Source organism: Fusarium solani, assembly GCF_023522795.1.
Source record: "Fusarium solani strain SB1 chromosome Unknown bctg00000009, whole genome shotgun sequence".
NCBI classification, from domain to species: Eukaryota; Fungi; Ascomycota; class Sordariomycetes; order Hypocreales; family Nectriaceae; genus Fusarium; species Fusarium solani.
In genome coordinates, this window is record NW_027072144.1 from 708,074 (window position 1) to 727,789 (window position 19,716).

At 53.4% G+C, this 19,716-nt stretch overlaps 7 protein-coding genes across 7 annotated transcripts; 4 read left to right on the forward strand and 3 right to left on the reverse strand.

The window, feature by feature from the left end:
* Positions 1 to 438: 438 nt before the first annotated feature.
* MRS44_013290 (uncharacterized protein) lies at positions 439 to 1,953 on the forward strand (the record flags this gene model as incomplete). The annotated part of the gene is made up of 4 exons (XM_065616775.1): positions 439 to 727; positions 777 to 1,197; positions 1,251 to 1,552; positions 1,658 to 1,953. 4 exons carry the CDS (start codon positions 439 to 441, stop codon positions 1,951 to 1,953), a joined length of 1,308 nt encoding a protein of 435 aa, XP_065472847.1.
* A 16-nt stretch (positions 1,954 to 1,969) lies between these two features.
* MRS44_013291 (uncharacterized protein) lies at positions 1,970 to 2,317 on the reverse strand (the record flags this gene model as incomplete). Its single annotated transcript, XM_065616776.1, has 1 exon — positions 1,970 to 2,317. One exon carries the CDS (start codon positions 2,315 to 2,317, stop codon positions 1,970 to 1,972), a length of 348 nt encoding a protein of 115 aa, XP_065472848.1.
* A 174-nt stretch (positions 2,318 to 2,491) lies between these two features.
* Positions 2,492 to 3,010, forward strand: MRS44_013292 (uncharacterized protein; the record flags this gene model as incomplete). Its single annotated transcript, XM_065616777.1, has 1 exon — positions 2,492 to 3,010. One exon carries the CDS (start codon positions 2,492 to 2,494, stop codon positions 3,008 to 3,010), a length of 519 nt encoding a protein of 172 aa, XP_065472849.1.
* A 165-nt stretch (positions 3,011 to 3,175) lies between these two features.
* Positions 3,176 to 4,600, reverse strand: MRS44_013293 (uncharacterized protein; the record flags this gene model as incomplete). Its single annotated transcript, XM_065616778.1, has 1 exon — positions 3,176 to 4,600. One exon carries the CDS (start codon positions 4,598 to 4,600, stop codon positions 3,176 to 3,178), a length of 1,425 nt encoding a protein of 474 aa, XP_065472850.1.
* A 673-nt stretch (positions 4,601 to 5,273) lies between these two features.
* MRS44_013294 (uncharacterized protein) lies at positions 5,274 to 12,504 on the forward strand (the record flags this gene model as incomplete). Its single annotated transcript, XM_065616779.1, has 11 exons — positions 5,274 to 6,505; positions 6,546 to 8,672; positions 8,727 to 10,391; positions 10,454 to 10,621; positions 11,194 to 11,452; positions 11,522 to 11,563; positions 11,615 to 11,620; positions 11,679 to 11,714; positions 11,755 to 11,957; positions 12,026 to 12,129; positions 12,185 to 12,504. The coding sequence occupies 11 exons, from the start codon at positions 5,274 to 5,276 to the stop codon at positions 12,502 to 12,504; spliced, it is 6,162 nt and encodes a 2,053-aa protein (XP_065472851.1).
* A 926-nt stretch (positions 12,505 to 13,430) lies between these two features.
* On the forward strand, positions 13,431 to 14,243 carry MRS44_013295 (uncharacterized protein; the record flags this gene model as incomplete). Its single annotated transcript, XM_065616780.1, has 1 exon — positions 13,431 to 14,243. The coding sequence occupies one exon, from the start codon at positions 13,431 to 13,433 to the stop codon at positions 14,241 to 14,243; it is 813 nt and encodes a 270-aa protein (XP_065472852.1).
* Positions 14,244 to 14,630: 387 nt separating this feature from the next.
* MRS44_013296 (uncharacterized protein) lies at positions 14,631 to 19,245 on the reverse strand (the record flags this gene model as incomplete). Its single annotated transcript, XM_065616781.1, has 6 exons — positions 14,631 to 14,841; positions 15,283 to 15,404; positions 15,624 to 15,696; positions 16,053 to 16,371; positions 16,705 to 18,769; positions 18,823 to 19,245. 6 exons carry the CDS (start codon positions 19,243 to 19,245, stop codon positions 14,631 to 14,633), a joined length of 3,213 nt encoding a protein of 1,070 aa, XP_065472853.1.
* Positions 19,246 to 19,716: the final 471 nt, after the last annotated feature.

The following is a 19,716-nucleotide window of genomic DNA, read 5'->3' on the forward strand; positions in this document are numbered from 1 at the left end:
AGAAAAGCCGTTGTCACTGGATAGACCAAAGAGCGCGTCGGTCCAGATGGCTCCGTCCGCAACAAGAAGCTTCATCCCTGTCAATCTCATCCACTAAACCAAAAACGGCAAACAAAAAACGGTCTTGGCATTTTGCACGGATGGCAAGCCGTCTTATGGTTTGTAAGCATCACCTCCCATCATCCTTGGCCTCGAGCGCTTCATCTTGAATTGTGGGGCTTCGGGTGATTGTGGAAGCTCTGTACGAAACGGAAACAGCTTAGTGCGAAAGGCCCTCTGGGGTGTGTCCCCCCGGGCGAATAAAAACCTACCTACCTACCTACCTTCATCTTGGACCATTTCAATCTTTACCAAGTCAGGCAAACAAATCCAAACGACAAGTCTCACGAGATGACAACACGGCACGAATTCGGAGGGTTTCCTGCTCCGTCAACCAGGATGCCTTTCATTGTATCATCCAGCGTTGACAAAGCCGATCCAGCCACCCGGAAGCTTATCAGAAGTCATGTAATGCGAGGGAAAAAGAAGAGAAAACGATACCCCGAAAAGGTTTCACACGGTCCGAAAGGGGGTAAGCTTACCAGCTGCACTCAGGTTGAACGAATCAACCTGGACGAGGTGATCCAGACGTACACGCCTCAAATACCCACCCGCATTGGTGGGGATCTCTCTTTCATCGACTTTGCCGAAGACATCGAGTTCTCTATGCTTCTAAATATCACAAAAGGTTGGCGTTGCGGGCTTTGAAGTTGCGATGGTTAACTCGATAATCCCAGTGTCAACAGTGGCGACCAAGGTCATCTTCCCTCTCCTCGCAGCCATTGGCTTCCAGGCAGAAAACAAGGAGTGGCTATACCTCGTTGGGAAAGATGCAGCAGCCTTGCATATCACAGCATTTGCAGTGGAGATCTTCATCGACAGGGTCTTGCGTCGCTGGGAAGACGGCACCAATCCGACGGCAATCCTGCATCTCCACACAGGGCTGAGGCTTCTCCGCGAGAGGCTAGTGGGAGAAGACGACGAGCCGAAAATTTCAGACTCTACGATCGGAGTGGTGTTGAAACTGGCTAGTGCGGCACACTTCAATGGAGATTATGAGGCCTCTAAGCAACACATGGATGGTCTGCGAAAGATGGTGGATTTGAGGGGAGGTCTGGATGTCTTTAACGGCACACGGCTTCTGTTGGAGATGCTGAGGTACGTGATGATGAGTGCTCACATTGATTGGTATGAAATATTAATCCTGGCAGGTATGATCTCGATATTGCATTACTCAACGGCTCAGACCCTGTCTTCTACTGTCAGCCGTCAGAAAAACTGCCTGACTATCCCGCCAAGCTCATGCCTACCTCTGACGATAGTCTGAGTCTGCAGAATAGTTCCGAATTCCTTCAAAACATGGACAGCGAACTGGCGACAGCATGGCGAGCTATGAGAAGATTCTGCCTGCTGGTAAATCTCGGGGCACAAACTCAACGGCTGATGCGTCTAGATCTCATCCACGAATCCATGACTGCAGTGACGTATCGCCTACTTCGCATGAAACTTGCCAGTGCGTCAACGGATGAAGCGATACGGCACGGCTTATTGGCCTTTTGCCATCACGTCTTTTTGCAGTGGCAGGATATTAAGCTACCATATCACTACTTTCCAACAGTCTACCGGGAGTGCATCCAGTACCTCAAGGCTGTCGATGCGGTGTCTCCCCAGCTGATTCTTTGGCTATTGATGGCTGGGGCTATTTCGGTGTTTGGCGACGAAGAATGGCTGAAGAATGATTTGCGAGAGTACGCCGAGAAATGCGGAGTAAAAAGATGGAAAGAGATGCACAAGACACTGAACTCGTTCATGTGGATTTCATTGCTAGATGAGCAGCTTGAGCGGAATATCTATGATTCGCTTTATCTGGACAAATGCAACGCTGGAAACCATGGAGCTATCATTCTATCCTAGGTAGCCAAGAATCTACCTAATTTCCAACTGTATGAGGCGGAAACCCTTGGTTGGGGAAGACGGTAGTCCACAGTTTGTTGAGCCAGTCCGACTCTCCGTTAGGGAACGTCGTCAGCATGATGTCAAACCGGGCAGGAGGGTTGACATCGTCCATGATGGCTTGGACACTATCGGTTGTAGAGGTATCTTCCGCACATCGGGTAGGAGACAGCATCCAAGTGTTGCCGACGGCTTTCAGAGAGGTCTCAGTCGTGTTGTCACGCGGAATAAGTGTTAGAACAAGCTCAGAGTCAGGAGCAGGGGCAAGGGCGGCAAAGGCTCTGTTGGCTGCCAGGGCCAGAACGATAGGGCTGAGTCGTACCATGATGGTGATTGCTGGATCGTGGATTGATAAACTGCTGGATCGTCTTGCCATCTTGGCACCCTGGCATCATCCTCATATACTTGAGAAGGCCTCTATAAATAGTGCATGAATCATTTATGAGTTTACTGTAGTGGAGCAGACGATCTGAAGCCTCGGTTTCCAAATGAGGCAATGATGGATATTCTGACGCAGGAACACGTATGCCATAAGGGCGTGTTTGCGAGGAGTATGGCGACCTTATTACCCGGTGCACGAAGCATTCCAGTCCATCGTGGTGGTCACGCCGTTGGTGTCGTTGCAGGACGATATGGCGGTGCGGTGCGCCAAGATGGGCATCAACGCATACGTGTGGAGGAGCGGCGGGGTCCAGCGAGCAGCTTCGTTGGTGTTTGTGACGCCGGAGTCAGCCGTCAGCAAGGGGTTCCGGACGTTCGTGGAGCGGATGCACGGGTAGCAGAAGTTGGACTGGATCGTGGTAGACGAGTGTCACGCGACATTGCAGTACCGCAAGACGTTCCGGCCACAGATGGGGCGGTTAGGGGAGACGTTGCAGGATTTCGGGGTGCCGGTGGTGTGTTTGACGGCGACGTTGAAGCCGGCGCAGGAGAAGGCGTTATTTTGAAAACCCCAATGACATCCCTGCCAGCCTTTTTCTTTTGGGCAGGAGTTACTGTCTCTCAAAGTCGTATGTAGGTGTAGCACTCCACACCGGCACGAGCCAGGAACTGACACCGTCAATGTGAAGCAGCCTCGAGGTTGGACATTATTCCAACTTCCATGGAGAAAGTGGTGGATTCACTTGGATCAGCTAGTTAATCTTGTCATTGGCTACTAGGGTATCATGTATTAACTAAATTCTCAAACCTTCAAACAATTATCGTATAACCACTTCTTATAAACCGTCTGAGCCCAATGCCCTAAGTGCCGTAGAAAAGCAACCACCTGATAACACCCCAGCACCGTCTTGGTATCGCCAATCATGACCGTCTCAAAAAGGTGCACCTCGTCCCCGTCCCCGTCCCGCAGGAACAGCAGCATCCACACGCCGCCGTTGACCTGCACCAGCGGCAGCGTCGTGTCGACCGTGATGTGCGTCGTCGATGTGACGGAGAGCAGCCGCAGCCGCTTGAGGTGCGAGGTCGCCCACACGGCGAGCTGCGCCTTGCTCTCCTGTTCCGAGCCGGCTCGCACCTTTGTCTCGATGCTGATGGCGATGGGTTGGTAGCGCAGAGGTGAAGTTGAGGAATGGTTGATGGAGTAGGGGTCGTTGGCTGTTGCGAGGCGGTTGTGGACGTCGCGGACGGTTGGGCCGCTGAGGGTGATGCAGAAGTCGACGAGCTTAGCCTGGAGGTCTACGCCGGAACGGTGCTTGCCGAGATACAGCTTATTGATGGTAGCCCGCGTCACATCCCAGTGCGAAAGGTTTTCGAATGGTTTCAAGGCCACGTCGAGGAGCCGCTCGTGGATGCGCGCGTTCCAACAGGGCTCGGGGAGGTCAAGTTCGATAGCTTCTTGGGTCCGATCGCACACGAGCCTGAGTTCGCGTAATTCGTCGAAAGCGTTCCACGGGCTAGCTCTGTGCTCCTTTGCCCATGCCTCCGCATCATAAAATGTATCCGGTGCGAGAGTTTTCTCTAACGGGCCGCGGTCAGCCAGGATGGCATCGTGGACTTCGCGTGGCACAATCTCGCGAAGCTCGGATGCATCCTTGGACTTGCGGAAGAGCGGCAGAACATCCAGTGAGAGCTGGTCGAGCCTCTTCAAGATCGTGTGCTTTATTTCCTTCTCAGCGAGTGCAAGGTCGGCCATGCCTCTAACAGGGCTGCGACGGCCCGACTTTTTGCTTGTCGAGGTGGCTGGAGGAATTGTTACGGCCGGCGCCGATTCCGTCATCGAGGTACCGTCATCGCCATCGCCATCGCCCGTGAATGAATTCGTACCTCCGATAGATTGTTCTGAGCGAGTGTCGGCAGACAAGCCTGGTGATCGGAAGGGGATGGACGGTTTCGGGGCGGCGGTGACTGGAGTCGGCTTGGGTGCGGCAGGTTGATCTAAACGGCGCTTCTTCGGCGGAGATTCCGGTCGCGGTATGTCTCTCGGATCAACAGGAAAGGGAAGGTCTTCACTGAAAGGCGGCGACATGATGGTAGTCGTCTCGTGTGATTGCTTGCGCTTGGTCGGTGTCGTGAGGTTCGGTGATGATAACAATGGAGATGATGGCTCGTGCAAGGGGAAGAACGCGGAGGCTTCTGCAATCCAAGCTTCAATATGGCTGTAGTCCATGTTCAGAAGAGGAGAGCAAGTGAATACGAGGCGGCTGGGGTTGCTGTTGATTCCATCGTCGGCTGGGTTTTGATGATGATCTGGAGAAGTGGGCGGACATGTGATGGCATGAATTTAGCCTCATCGCGCGGGGCAACGCCTTTTTGGCACAAACACCCACATCATCCCGGCTCCGGCAGCCGGGAATAAACTGAGAAGGCTTATTTCCCTTCTCTACCATCTCCTGAGTGCGTGAACACCTGCACAATGTCAATTGCGGAATCTTTACAATCTTTACACTCTTTACACTCTTTACACTCTTTACACTCTTTACACTCTTTACACTCTTTACACTCTTTACACTCTTTACACTCTTTACACTCTTTACACTCTTTACACTCTTTACACTCTTTACACTCTTTACACTCTTTACACTCTTTACACTCTTTACACTCTTTACACTCTTTACACTCTTTACACTCTTTACACTCTTTACACTCTTTACACTCTTTACACTAGCTAGTGGGCGTAGGCGTAGACGCCGGTGCTGCCGGGAGCGTTGCCCCGCGAAATGGACGCGACCGTTGAGATCCTGGTCGAAGGTGGAGGTTCGGTCGCCGCGACGCGTCGGTCCTCAAGACCCGCGAAACCGACAGCAAAACTGCAGGAAAACCCGTAGGCGGCTGCGAGAAAGATGGGTGCGTCAAAGAAGGCCGGTTCGGGGCAAATGCGAGAAGGAGCGGGTGAGTTTGGCGACGGGGCCGGAGCATCACAGGCACAGATGATGCTCCGCACAATGCTCCAGGAAACATCAACCCATCTCATGAGCGAACAGAAGCAAATGCTGGAGAGGCTGTGGGACGCGTTGATGGAGAACCAGCGAACAGCAACTCAGATGATGAGTGATCAGCTGGAGATGATTCGACAACTCCAGCAGGAAATCCAGACGATCAAGATGCAGGCAGCCGAAGAGCTGAAGAAGGCAGAAGAGTTTAGACGCATGCACGAACAGACCACCAGGCAACTGAGAATAATGCGAGAACAGACGGCTGAGCAGCTTAGAACCATGCGAGAACAGGCAGCAAAAGACCTTGAGCAAATGCGGCAACAGATGATGGAGCAGCTAGAACAGGCGCGCAACCAGGCGGCGGAAGAAATGAAACAGATGAGGGAACAACTAAATGCGATGGCCGACGGTATCACCAGCGGTGCCCAGGCGAGCCCACAACCATCGTATGCAGATGTAGCCCGCACCCCGCCAACGAGCCAGCCGAGCAACGTCCAAACTCTCTCATCCATGCGCACAACACCATCATCATTCACGGATACTCTGTTTTGTACCATTGACACATCTCGAGTCAGCGAAGAGGACAAAGGCAAGGCGCAAGTCGGGGAAGTCCGTCAAGCGATCGAAGAGAAGGTGCGGACAATAGACGGCCGACAAAGCTGGAGGTGTGCAGCCGTGGTGAAAGACGCGAGGAACGCAGACCGCATCAAGGTGATCTGCCGGGATGAAGCAGAGATGCAGCTTGTCAGGGAGGTGGCAGAGAAGACGGTGGTCAAGGGCGCCAGAGTCCTCAGGGACCAACTGTACCCGGTTAAGGTTGACGGCGCAAACAGGACTGCGGTGCTGGATCCATCCGGCAACGTGCTGCCAGGTGCGGCGGAGGCACTAGGAAAGGAGAATGAGGTGACAATCGCCAAGATGCACTGGCTCAGTGACAAGGAGAATGGGAAAATGTACGGTTCGATGGTGATCTACATTACGAAGGCGGGCGATGCGCGACGTCTACTGGAGGAGAGGTACTTCCATCTTGCCGGAGAGTCAGCCAGCACCAACGTCTTTGAGCGACGCCAGGGTCCGGCCCAGTGCTATAACTGCTGGGATGCCGGTCACAAGGCGTTCGCTTGCAAGAAAGCACAGCGGTGCGGCAAGTGCGCGGAGACGGGACATCACCACGGGCAGTGCCAGGCGGTCGAGCCGAAGTGCGTTCTATGCGGAGGGCCGCACGAGTCGTTCAGTCGACACTGCCGAGTGCGGCGACTACATGGTGATGTGCACTAATCTGAAAATCTTCCAGCTCAACGTGCGGAAGAGGGATGTGGTACAGCTGAGCATGATGAACGACAGAGACTTGCGGGACTATTCGGTGCTGGCGGTAGCCGAACCATACGCTTTGAGCATTGATGGAGCGTTGGTGACAGTACCGAACAATCACAGAAACTGGACGAGATTCCTACCGACAAAGAGACATGAGATGCAATGGGCGGTTCGCAGCATGCTTTGGATCCGCGGTGATCTAGAAGCGGAGCAGGTACCGATACCCTCGGCTGACCTAACCGGAGCAGTACTCCGGTTGCCCGACCGGGAAGTCTTGGTGGTATCTGTGTACGTGGAAGGGAGGGACGAGAATGCTTTACGCACGGCCGTGAGACAACTGCACACGACGATAGTGGACTTCCGCAACGGCACCGGCAGAAGAACGGATGTCGTTCTGGCCGGCGACTTCAACCGACATGACCAACTCTGGGGAGGCGATGAGGTGACAGGCAGGAGGCAAGGCGAGGCGGGCCCGATCATCGACCTCATGGACGAACATGGCCTACTCAGTCTTCTCCCGCGAGGGACGAAGACTTGGGAAGGGCCAGATTGCGAAAGCACGATCGACCTGATGCTTGCATCGTCCGAGTTGGCAGAAGAGGTGGTCCACTGCGGCATCCACCCGACCGAACACGGGTCAGATCACAGGGCAATCCGAACAGAGTTTGACCTCTCGACGCCTGAAAGGACGGTTGAGCCAAGATTACTTTTCAAGAATGCACCGTGGAATGCGATCAGGGAGAGGGTGAAAGACAAGCTCGCACCACTTCCGTGGGACGGCGGAGTTCAGGCACAGACGGACAGGCTGATGGAGGTGGTTCTCGATGCGGTCCACGAACTGGTTCCACGGGCTAAACCATCGCCGTACGCGAAGAGGTGGTGGACAACAGATCTTACGAGGCTTCGAAGGGCGTATACGTTCTGGAGGAACCTGGCGAGGTCCCAGCGCCGTGTAGGCCGCCGGATCGACAACCTAGAAAACAGAGCCAAGGAAGCAGCCAAGGAGTATCACGACACCATCAAAAGGCAGAAGAAGGCCCATTGGGATGATTTCCTCGCAGACGGGACCAACATCTGGCAAGCCGCCACGTACCTCAAACCCGGAGGTGGGATGGCCAGTGACAAGATTCCCCCATTGAAAAGAGCGGACGGGACGACGACGCAGGACAAGGCCGAGCAGGCGGAAGAATTGCTCAGTGCATTCTTCCCACCGCTGCCGGCAACCATAGAAGACGAAGGCCCGCGACCGCGGCGGAGAGAAGTGGCCATGCCGAACTTGACGATGGAGGAAGTGGAGGAGAAGATCATGGAAGCCAAGGCGTGGAAAGCGCCCGGGGAAGACGGGCTGCCGGCAATGGTGTGGAAACAGCTGTGGCCGGTGGTGAAGGAGCGCGTTATGCATCTGTTCTACACTTCACTGGGCGAAGGACAACTACCGGACCAGTGGAGGAGCGCCAAGATCATTCCGCTCAAGAAACCGGACAAGGGAAACTACAGGATCGCAAAGGCATGGAGGCCGATCTCGCTTTTGTCGACGCTGGGCAAGATCCTCGAAGCAGTAGTAGCTGACAGAATTTCGTACGTCGTCGAGAGGTTCGGACTCTTACCCACAAACCATTTTGGGGCGAGAAAACGGCGGTCGGCAGAGCAGGCACTGCTGCTCTTCCAGGAACAGGTCTACAAAGCATGGCGGAACCGCCAAGTGGTCAGTCTGGTTAGCTTCGACGTCAAGGGTGCCTACAACGGAGTGTTCAAGGACAGATTACTGCAAAGACTCGAAGCAAGAGGCATCCCCAAGGGGCTTGTGAAGTGGATAGATGCGTTTTGCTCAAACCGCACGGCCACCATCGTCGTGAACGGCTACACTTCTGAGCGACGGGAGCTGCCACAGGCCGGCCTTCCGCAAGGGTCGCCACTGTCGCCTGTGCTCTTCCTCTTCTTCAACGCAGACCTGGTGCAGAGCAGGATCAACTCGAAGGGCGGCTCGATCGCGTTCGTTGACGACTACTCAGCCTAGGTCACAGGGCCGACGGCGGAGGCGAACAGGGACGGCATACAGGCCATCATTGACCGAGCACTAGCGTGGGAGAGACGCAGTGGAGCGACGTTTGAATGCGACAAGACAACCGTCATCCACTTCACACGTGTCGCTGAACGCTCCAGTGATGCGCCGTTCACGATCAAGGGAGAGGAAGTCAAGCCGAAGCAGAAGGTCAAGGTCTTGGGAGTGGTTATGGACACGAAGCTCAGGTTCAAGCAACATATAGCCGAGGCCGCTTCCAAAGGTCTCTCGGCAGCTATGTGTCTGAGGAGACTCAAGATGCTTCCACCGCACACTGCCAGACAGCTCTTCGTCGCCACCGTTGCTCCGGCCATGGACTACGCTTCTGTCGCGTGGTCGCATGCACGCGGAGAAAGAGAACTAACCTGGCTCAACAGGGCACAGAAAACAGGGGCACAGGCGATCACCGGCGTCTTTCGAACGGTGTCGACGGCAGTGGCTGAAGCGGAGGCCAGCATCCAGACAGTATGCGAGCGGCATGCTCAGGCCGGTATAAGGCTATACATCAACGTCCGGACTCTACCAAAGACACACCCGCTGGCAACATTAAAAGTGACAGTAAGCCGAAGATACATATCGCCGATGAAGAGACTGGCACTTGCACATACCGAGAGCGGAATCGAGCGAATGGAAACGATCCAAGCCTATGCGGTACCACCATGGCACGGCCGCATGTCGCTGGTGTGCGAGGCTGATCGGGAAGCGGCGGTGGCAGCAGCCGAGAGTGCCGACGATATTGTCATTGCGACTAGTGCTTCCGACAGGGGAGGACTAGTAGGCATGGGAGGCGTCATCTGCCACAAATCGCCTGGCCGGGCAGATAAGGTAGTAGCCAGGTACTCGGTCACTCTCGGTTCACGAGACGACCAGAAACCATACACGGCCGAGCTGGAGGCGATGGCGATGGCGATGGCGTTGCGATGCATGCCCGATGGTCTGCAGCATCGAGAACTCACGGTGCTGTCAAGCAGCCAGCCGTCACTGAAAGCGATCGCACGGCCACGACAGCAATCCGGTCAGATCACCATCCGACAGATCCATGAGCACACCGAACGACTGGGAAAGGGAAATAACAGGGTCAAGATGATATGGATACCATCCCGGGACGACGACCTCATCATCGGCCGCAAGGCGAAGAGACAGGCGCAGAGAGCAACCAGAGCAGAATGCACGCCACAATCGCTGCCGTACCAGGCCCGCTCCACTCGGACCAGACTGGTGGCGGCGCAGCTGCGTCAGCAACAGAGACTACCCGACAGAGTGGGCGGCTACTCTAAGCGGATCGACCGAGCCCTACCAGGCAAGCACACGAAAGCGCTGTACGATATCCTGAAGAGGCAAGAAGCCGACGTGCTCTCGCAGCTTCGTACAGGAATGGCGAGGATCAACAGTTACCTGAGCAAGATAGGAGCCGCGGAGTCGGACGTGTGTGAGTGCGGACGCGCACCTGAGACGATGGAGCACTTCCTTTTCCGATGCTCGAGATGGGACACCGAACATGAAGGCATGCGACAAGCGGGACAAGGCATGATGGGAAACCTTTCCTTCTTTCTGGGTGGAAAGTCGGCGGCGGATGGGTCCAAATGGGCACCTAACCTAGAGGCGGTGCGAGCGGCAGTCAAGTTTGCAATGGCGACAGGAAGACTGAGGTGAAAAGGGAAACAGAATATGCTAAACACTAACACCACAGCTGACTACTAATATTGAACAGCCTCAAGTTGACAGACCATGCTTCAGCTGCTAGGGATAGGATGCTGAACACTTGGAGAAACCGGCCTTCAAGCAGGCCTGTCAAACAGAGTCAAGCGAGGCTGGAACAAAAAGAATCGGAGAGAGAAGTTGGGCTTTCTTTTGTGGTCAGGATCAACACGACGGAAGTGTAATTGGCTTAGCGTATCTAGCGGCCCTATGAGATTAGTTCTCCCGGGCGTAATAAAACATACATACATACATGGGCTCCCATTCAACGAGAAATGCTTAGTCAAGGGACTGTGCCCCTAGCCCGCTGACAGGGGGGGCTGTGCCTCGAGCACACGGGTCCTGTGCGCCTAGACGGCGCCGCTAACGTTTCTAGAGTAAAGCAGTTGTTTGAGGAGATACCGGACCTAAGATATCTATACCCAGGGTCGGGAAGCTGCTACTCCCTATGTCCGGCCTGGTTCCACAAGCTTCTTCGGCTTAACGAATCAAGGTGCCCAGGACATCCCCACCCAGTAGGGGGCTTTGACCTTTGGCACACTTGACCTTTCAGTATATAAGAAGCGTCAGTTAATTCGACTTTGGGTTGTGACGCTCGATTAACCCAGAACAGTGGAGGGCTTGCAATATGGAGCCATTCAGGAAGCAATTTTCACCAGAAGACGTTCCTGATCTATCAGGAAAAGTCATTATTGTGACAGGGCAAGTACAAACCAACTGCATTGGACCTGACTAATGGCCGTGTGGCTACAGAGGCGCAACTGGAATCGGCAAGGAAACGGTGACCCAACTTCTGCGACGTAATGCTCGAGTATACGTGGCATCCCGGTCAAAGAAGAAATTTCAAGAGTTGTTAGAAGACTCATCAGTTCCCGATAAATACGAGACTTCTTTGAGATTCCTGGAACTGGACTTGTCAGACATGAAGAGCTGCATTCACGCGGCGGAGCAGTTTAAGAAGCTCGAGACGAGGCTTGACGTCGTGGTCGCTAACGCCGCTCTCTCTGTGATGGTAGGACTAAGCCTGAAAAAGAAAATTCCTTTTATAGCTCTGACAGGCACGGCTACTAACACTCTATAGCCTCAGACTCTGACGATGGACGGGTTTGAGATCCAGTTTGGTGTAGGCTTATAATACTGCTGCATGTGTGATATATGGCTAACTCGACATTAGACCAACGTGAGAGTGGCGGAATTGCCGATCTCGATGGGCAGACGCTAATCATTACAAACTCTAGCATCTCGGACACTTTGTATTTATTTACAACCTCTTGGTAGGTGCCTGGTGGGCTATCCTACTCTATTCGTTGCTAGAATCGTACTCACAAGGACGAAATGAAGCATCTCATCAAGGAAACGTCCAAACGCTTCGGCGACGCCAGGGTCGTCGTTGTCGCATCTCACGCTCATGCAATGTATAAACCCGTACCAGGCGACGTCATCGACTTTCAGGACTTGCGTGTTGAAGGGGTAACAAGCCTCCAGACAATAGCGGATGTTCAAGCAAGCTTGCAAAGGTATGCGCTGTTAATACTGAAAAGTTGAACTACATATGACAAGGATTTGATACTAACAAAGAACTCAGATACGCCCGCTCGAAACTCGCAAATATCCTCTTCGCTCGCGCTCTTCACAAACATCTCCAGGAAACAGGACAGGGTAAAATCGTCGTCAACTGCCTCAACCCAGGTCATTACCCTCCACTTCCTCCACCTCTTCCGCCGCTAACTGCTCCAATGTCCAGGTACTATAGGCACGTCCGCCGCCACCGACTCCGCTGCCATCCCGTCCTGGATCGCCTTCCTCACGTCGTCGGTCGTGCGAATGACAAGCATCCCCATCCAGGACGGCGCCCGCACCACGCTCCTACTTGCTACGGACCCAGAGATCGCGTCACGGAAGTTGAGCGGCAGGTATTTTGACGTTGGTCCACTGTCGGGGAAGTTCTGGTATGGGTATAGCTGGGACGCCACCGAGGCCAAACTCTCAGATGCCGCTAGGAATGACGAGCTAATGGAGACGTTGTGGAAATGGAGCATGGACATGATGGAGACGGCGTCGTGAGGCTGCTTTGCCTACTCTAATATTGATGCTCGGAAGGGTTTCATTCCAACTTTGGACCAATCACAGCTCTACGAACTGTAAATTCTTTTTGAGGCTCGGAATGGCCCCCTTCCCGGTTCGAGCATGGTGGTTGGATAGACGGCAACGATCTCTATGATCCCACAGGAAACCTCGTTGCCCACCTATACATTGGAGGCGACGGTCTCTACGTGAACTCTAGAGAGACTGTTTTGTCAGAACATGCCGTCCACCGACACCAGGCAGAACCTCAAAATTACACTATCTCGTCAACGCAGTGCCCTACCTAAATTTGGTTATGCCAAAAGTCCCAACAATTCTGGTTATTACAAATTGGTACATCGCACACCTAGGGCCGATATCAGCAAACAATGGGAGGCGTGCGGATCCGCCTCTAAGTGTTGAACAACAGCCGGTTGAAAGGATGAAACGACTCAACCTTTGCAGCTGGCTTTTTCTGCGGGGAGAATGTAGGGGTTGCCCAAGGAATCATCGTCACCCACCATTGAGCGACGTTGAGTTTGATGCTCTGTGGTATATCGCCCGCCAGGGCCGTTGTTTCAAGGATCGATGTGATGGCTGTTCTGATGCAAAGTGTATATACGGTCACGGTTCTACTAGAAACGATTAGCAAAGATAGGTTGATGGGGAGATGTTGCTGTGTCACGCAGGGATGCTGAGTGCACTTGACAAAAGGTAGTTCTTGTTGTCGTGATTGTAATTATTCTTCGTTAAGTTTCCATTATCTCAATGAGAGGCCCTTTGGGGCCTTATATCCTTGAATGATCCCATCTAGGACTTTGAACCTTAATCGTAGGACTTCAAACTTTAATCTTGATCCTGAAGCTTAGGGGGAACTCTCAGTTCTTCCAACAACAAGTGGGAGTCACGGCCGGCTCTGGGAAGTCATGACAGGGATGGAGTTTATTCTGGAACATCTCGAAGACTGGCGGGCTCTCTACGACGGGAAATCCGCTCATCTAGCTGCGGAAGTGGGACAAAGAAGCCAGGGAGAGGAGCCTGAGCTAGCTATGGGTGTGAAATCGACATCTGCGCGGTCACCGGCAGTCGGCCAAACCCGAGAGCGGCCATCACGCCAGCCGCGACTACCATCAAGGCTTCAAGGGTGTGAGATCACGCCGTTACGCCGCCGTCGCGACACAGGTCGTCCGGCTCATCCACATGCCAGCCCACAGTTTAACGAAGATGCCCTCCCCGCGCAATCTCGAAACGACTACCTACAGGGCGATGCTCGCTCTATAAGTACTATTGCTAGTATGGAGGGTCAAGAGCGTGTAAGCATCAAGGCGAGCATCAATAATGCTTGGATTAAGCTTAACGAGTACTATACCCTCCTCGGGCAGTCGCCTCTGTTTGCGGCCTCCGTTGTTTTGAACCCGGACCTGGGTCTCCGATGGCTCGAGGCTAATTGGACCTCTCCAGAGCAGCTACAGTGGCTTCGGGATGCAAGGGATGGCATCAAAGGCTACTTTGAGCGTTGGTACTCAAACGACGATGACGCGTCCGAGGAGAGCATTGTGGCCATGCCCTCGTTAACGCCCCGACCTGAGCAAATCAAGTTCGAGCAGTGGGTAAAAGCCTGCAGCCTAAGCTTTCAGCAACGGGCAGTGAGCTTGAGCGATACTACAGGCTTGAGCCGGAGCAAGTGGATGATCCCATTCAGTGGTGGACCGATCATAGGAACGCTTTTCCGTGTCTAAGCAGATTTGCATTGGACGTCCTTGCTATTCCGGCCATGGCAACTGACTGTGAGAGAGCATTCAGTCTTGCGAAGCTTACAGTCACCTCACAGAGGCCTTCCCTACTTGGATCGAGCATTGAGTCGGTCCAATTACTGAAGAACTGGATTAGGGGAGGGCGTGTTACTCTAGGGGTGCTTATGCTTGAGCAATAAGCCAGTTAGAACCTAGGAGAGGATGCCGAAGCTGGGGATAGCTTCACCTGACCTATGAAGTATCAGATATCTATCAGTCAATCAATCAGATCAGATATAGAGGGTAAATTATCAGTTCAGATGAGACTTGGGCCCTGACCTGGTTTGATTGATCTGACAGTAGCGCTGCTTTTCGCTCCTGCCGCCCCAATCCTTAGAGCAGATCATCAGTTCTACTCGCAACGCTCTGCTCTATTGCTGCGATAATGGAGCGCTCTGAAAGGGCAAGGCTATGGTTGTCGTAGCGGGCACAGAGTTTCAGTCGTTCGCTTAAATCTCCGATGTCCACGAGACCCTTCTTGAACAGCTGGTGGTTGATGATAAAGTCCCACGCAGCACCAGCGTCGAGAAGACGCTCACCGTCCCTGGTGATGATGGAACGTGAAGGGTTCTTAGCATGTTGATCTGCGAGAAAATTGGGGTAAAACTTGGCAGCGTTGAAGGTAGGCAGGTCCAAGGAGTAGAGGTATTTGGCTTATCTGGGAAGGGGGAGCTTTCTGCGATATTTTGGAGCTTTTGCTTGAGGTGCTCGTTCTCAACCAGGATTTGTTGTTGCGCGGCTTCTAAGCTTGCAATTTTCGTTTCGAGGTCCTTGACGTGCATCTCCTTTCTCTTACGGAAGGCTTGTTGGCTGTCAAAGAGGAACGTTAATAAGGTAGACAAAAGATGTTGATCGGGAATAGCTAGGAGCTACCGAGGCCCGATGAAAACTCGACTGCCTATAAAACGGGGTTCCTGCGGACTGGCTTGAAGTAGCTTGAAGCAAATGTGAATTAGCTGGGTTGAGTGGTTGGAAGGAGACCTACGCGGCGCGGTTCTGGGCCTTTCTCTGGGCCCTTTGCCGTGACTGAGATGAGATGAGGTCATCGTCCACTTCGCTGGTTCCGCTATCACCCCTCACGGGCTTCACCGTTATTCCGTCATGAGGCTGGTGAGAATATTGAGATTGCTGAGGGCTCAGGGGAACGTGTATAGGAGAAATAGGAGAATTGGGAAAACTGTGAGTGGTCTGATGAAGGCTGGTACTGAATCCCTAGTCGTGGGCAAAGGCGGGAAACAGTCAGTCAAGTAGCCCAAGTCTAGGAGCGTGAGAACAGGTTTCTATCTTCCTATTGGGAAGGAAATAGCCGTCGCACCATAAACTCACCGCCAAGGAGGTGCCAAGATCATCTAAGCTGGAGATGGGTGGAATCTGTATAAAGTCATGGTAGGGCTGAGGGCTAGAGAAGCAGTATGAGTGGTCCATGGTAATGTTGAGATTTCGATCATATGAGAAGGAAAAAAAGGAAACAAACAGAAGCCGGAACGACTTCCTTCCTACACCGACGGGAAGAGCGCCAAAAATATCTTTTTCTCGGTGGTTTTGCGGGACCGAAAACGGAGAAAATCACTGTGCAGGTTATGATCCACTTCGTTCCCGCTTCTACTAGGTACACAGCCTCCAACGGTGCTCATGTGACTCGATTTAGAGGGAAACCTGCGTATTAGCGTGTGCGCCAAGTTTCACCAGCATCTGCCACCTTTTCTGCTCCAGATCATCGGGCAAGTGTACCATAGGCAGGCAGGGACATCTTACGAATCTATCGAATCGAACGCCAAGCCTTGGCGTTCGAATCGAATGTGACCCCCGTTGATTCGAATCGAATCGAACGCATCTCCCGCAGATTCGTATCGAATCGAATGTGCCTCCCGTAGATTCGCATCGAATCGAACGCCAAGAAATTCTTGTCCTGTAGATTCGACTCGAATCGAACGTGCCTCCAGTAGATTCGCATCGAATCGAATGTGTCCTCCGTAGATTCGATATCTATCGAATGCCAAGATTCGATCGAATTCGATTCGAACTCGATCGAACGTAAACCTAATCCCGGCGGAGACCGAAACACCAATAGGACCTAGGACCAAATGGATCGTTGTCATCATCACCAGGCATTCGTGACTTCATACCCCGACGTACGAAGGGTAAGAGATGCAGAGGGGTTTTAGAGAACGTCACGGCTGTAGATGAGGCGTCGCAGAACATTTTCAATTGTGCAAAGGCAGGTAATAGGCAGATTAAATGTCACTCGTCCCCTTCAGCGACGCAAGTGCGTCAACCCATTGATCATCACTAAGGCTAACCAGCGGCAGTGAAGGCGTGTAGATTCCAGCTTTACTCCACGATCGAATGCACTGAGCCATCGCTACTATCTCCCTCCTCAGCCGGCTTCTCAATGGTGCTGTCATACGCCCTGCACTGCTAAACGTCCTCTCGCTCTCCGCAGACGACGATGGGATGGTGAGCATATCAACCGCCATCAGAGACAGCCGCGGGTACCGATTCCTGTTGATTTTCCACCAGTCAATCGGTCTACTCCTGTAGTAGTGACTGTTGACAACATCCTCAGCACAGTACCGAGCATATTCGTCATCAGCAGTCGCTCCCGCCGTCGTGTGTTTCGTCTTCCGGGTGCTCTTGCGGGCACTGGACGCTGCCAAGGACGAACCCTGGGCGCATGGCGACCCAGCTACACTCCTAGCAAGTCTCCGCTCAATGTAATCCATTGAGGCCTCGTCAGACGTAGCGAAGACTTCGCAGCCAACGTCGCGTTCCCTGTAACTCTCCCAGATCTCTCTGAGCTTGGCTTCGTACTCTAATCGCCAACTCTTAGCCTTACGAGAAGGCACTCGAGACCACAGTTGATCGAGAAGGCGCCACTTCTTCGCCGGGTTGAAGACAACAGCGCCGACATAAGCTGCGCTAGTCAGACGGTTGTAGTACTTGTGCAGCTTCTTCCATCCGAGCTTGATAAAGACCTTGAGCAATCTACGGGTTCTGCTATCGAGCCCGTCGTAGATGGCGACTTCGACGTCCTTCTTCTCCTTGCTCACCGGATCCTCAACTTCTTCAAAGATTGTACCTTCGATAGCACCTTCGAGGTGGTCAAGTAGGATCTCGAAGACAGGGAAGTATTCATCGAAACTACCACACGTCAACCTCGCGCCGGGAATACCGTCGCCCTGAAGTTGCTTGGTGGCGATTTCAAAAGGCTTCAGAAGCTTGACAAGTACCTCGATAACCTTCCAGTCGTACGCACTTAAGCGGTATTGCAGAACTGCCGGTTTCGGTTTGTCACCAAGGCCCTCAGTTTCCCAACGGTTCTGAACGTCATTGAAGAAGGTATTGAGAGCCGGGCGGAGACGAAGTGCCCTCTCCATCATCCGCATGTCCGAGTTCCATCTGGTGGCATTGTTGAAGACCCAGTGTAGTGTTGATTCATGGCCGGATTCCTTGCGCTGAGACTGAAGAAACTGCTCGTACAGCTGTTGACTCGCTCGCAGCTGAATCCCGGTGTTGTGAAGCATTCCTGGGGCGCCGTTCTGGCTGTACTCCCTGAAAGTGGCTCCATTGATCTCCTCCGGAGCTGGGTGGGATGATAGGAGGTCCTCTTCTGGGATACCAACGGCAGTGTTCGCTTCAAAGTCTTCGTCCGTGCCGTCTTCCATCTCTACATCCAGGGCCTCGTCGATAGCTTGATCAACAAGCTCCTCATCGTCATCTTGATCGTCACCATCGGCAGCGATGATTGCCGCGAAGTTCTCTCGCTTCGAACCGTATAGTATTGCCCGCACGCAGAGGTTGAAGATATGCGCAGCGCAGCGAATCCGTCGCTCTTCAGGTGAGAAGCCGTGTTCAAAGGCAAGATCGTCCATGCAGGTGTCATTGTTGGCAGCATTGTCCAGCGTGAAGTAGCCAATCTTGTCCGGGTCGTTGATTTGCCAGAATGCGAGCGTATCAGCGACCTCATCAGCAAGTGAAGCACCATTGTGTCTGCCCGAGAGAGGTCGAAGCCCAAGGAGGATTCGGTGTTGGACAAAGTGGTTATCAATGAATTGAGCGTTGATCCCAAGAAACGAAGTGTACGACTTGGATGTCCAACCGTCGAAGGAGAAATGGATCTGGGATCGAGCGCTGCGCAATACTTCGGTTACCGGCCCAACGGCACCCCTATACTCGGATTCGAGCATGCGAAGCAGCGTCTTCGCAGAGGGAATGTGGGTCACATCAATGAGGGGATTGCCGTAGAGAAGGATCCGCTGGAACCGCTCGGTATTGACAATGTTGAACGGCAGATTATGGTAGGTAATCCAGTCGAGGAGGAGTATTCGGAGGCCTTTGCTGCTGAATCTTCCACGCAGCTTGCTGACAAGAAACTGGTCGTGAGGATTATTCAAGTCGGCATCGATGAAGTGGGTGATAGTCTGGCCGCCCAGAGATGAGGCTCGCACGCCCCGGGCAACGTCGTTTGGGGCCTGCCAAATGAACACGCATGTTGCTGAGCTATCCACGAAAGGCACGTACTTACCAAAATCCCGTGGGCGTTGCGAAGGTGGTTCTTGATAGCGGCTCCGGTCGAGCAGACGAAGCAGAAGTCTGACTTCTTTTTGAAGCCTCGGGCGAAGCAGTCGGCACAGATCCACTTGAGCTTATTGCCCTGCCGCGAGGTGGAACGGTCCTCAACACGATACCCATATTGCTGCCACCACGCCCTCGTGTCCTGACCGCCAGTATAGCGCTCGAATCCGGGCCATTTGGCCCACTCTTGGCGGCCCCAAAGTGTCCAATCAACCTGAATAAAGTCGGCAGCCGTTCCGCGAGAACGGGGTGATGGTGTCGCTGGTAACGAGATTCCTGGAGAAGACACAGGCGGCGAAGACGAGTACTCGACGCACTCCATTGCGCCTGACCCAATCGATGGGGGACGGCTTGAAGAGAATGGTTCGGACATCGTGACGTTAGGTCGGTCGCGCGAATCGAGCCAGCTTGTAGAGGAAGGTTGGAGTCATCGAGGCTTCGCCGGTGCCCAACTTATACCGCTTCCATGACAGCAAAACTCAGTGAGGCCAGCATAACGCGTATGTACGCACGTTGTCGACGCGAAAACGAAAAAAAAATCCCAGGTCGCCATCTCCGTTACATTGGCTAAGTCTTGTACGAATGAAAGGGGCATCCGCCAGCAATGAGAATGATGACCTCGCGCACCATGTCCGACGGCCCACGCGAAGACGCCTCTTGGCTCAACCACTGGTGCTCGACGGTTCTCCAGGTGCTATATACACCTGCGCTAGCAACCAATTAAATCGAAGGTCTTGTCACTCAAGTCGGCAGACTCTGACAGCCCAGTCTGGTATGGTCCCTGGTCATCTCGTTTCAAGTGCCCCTATTGGCTCATGTCGTCGTGCACAGACCGCCGAGGCAC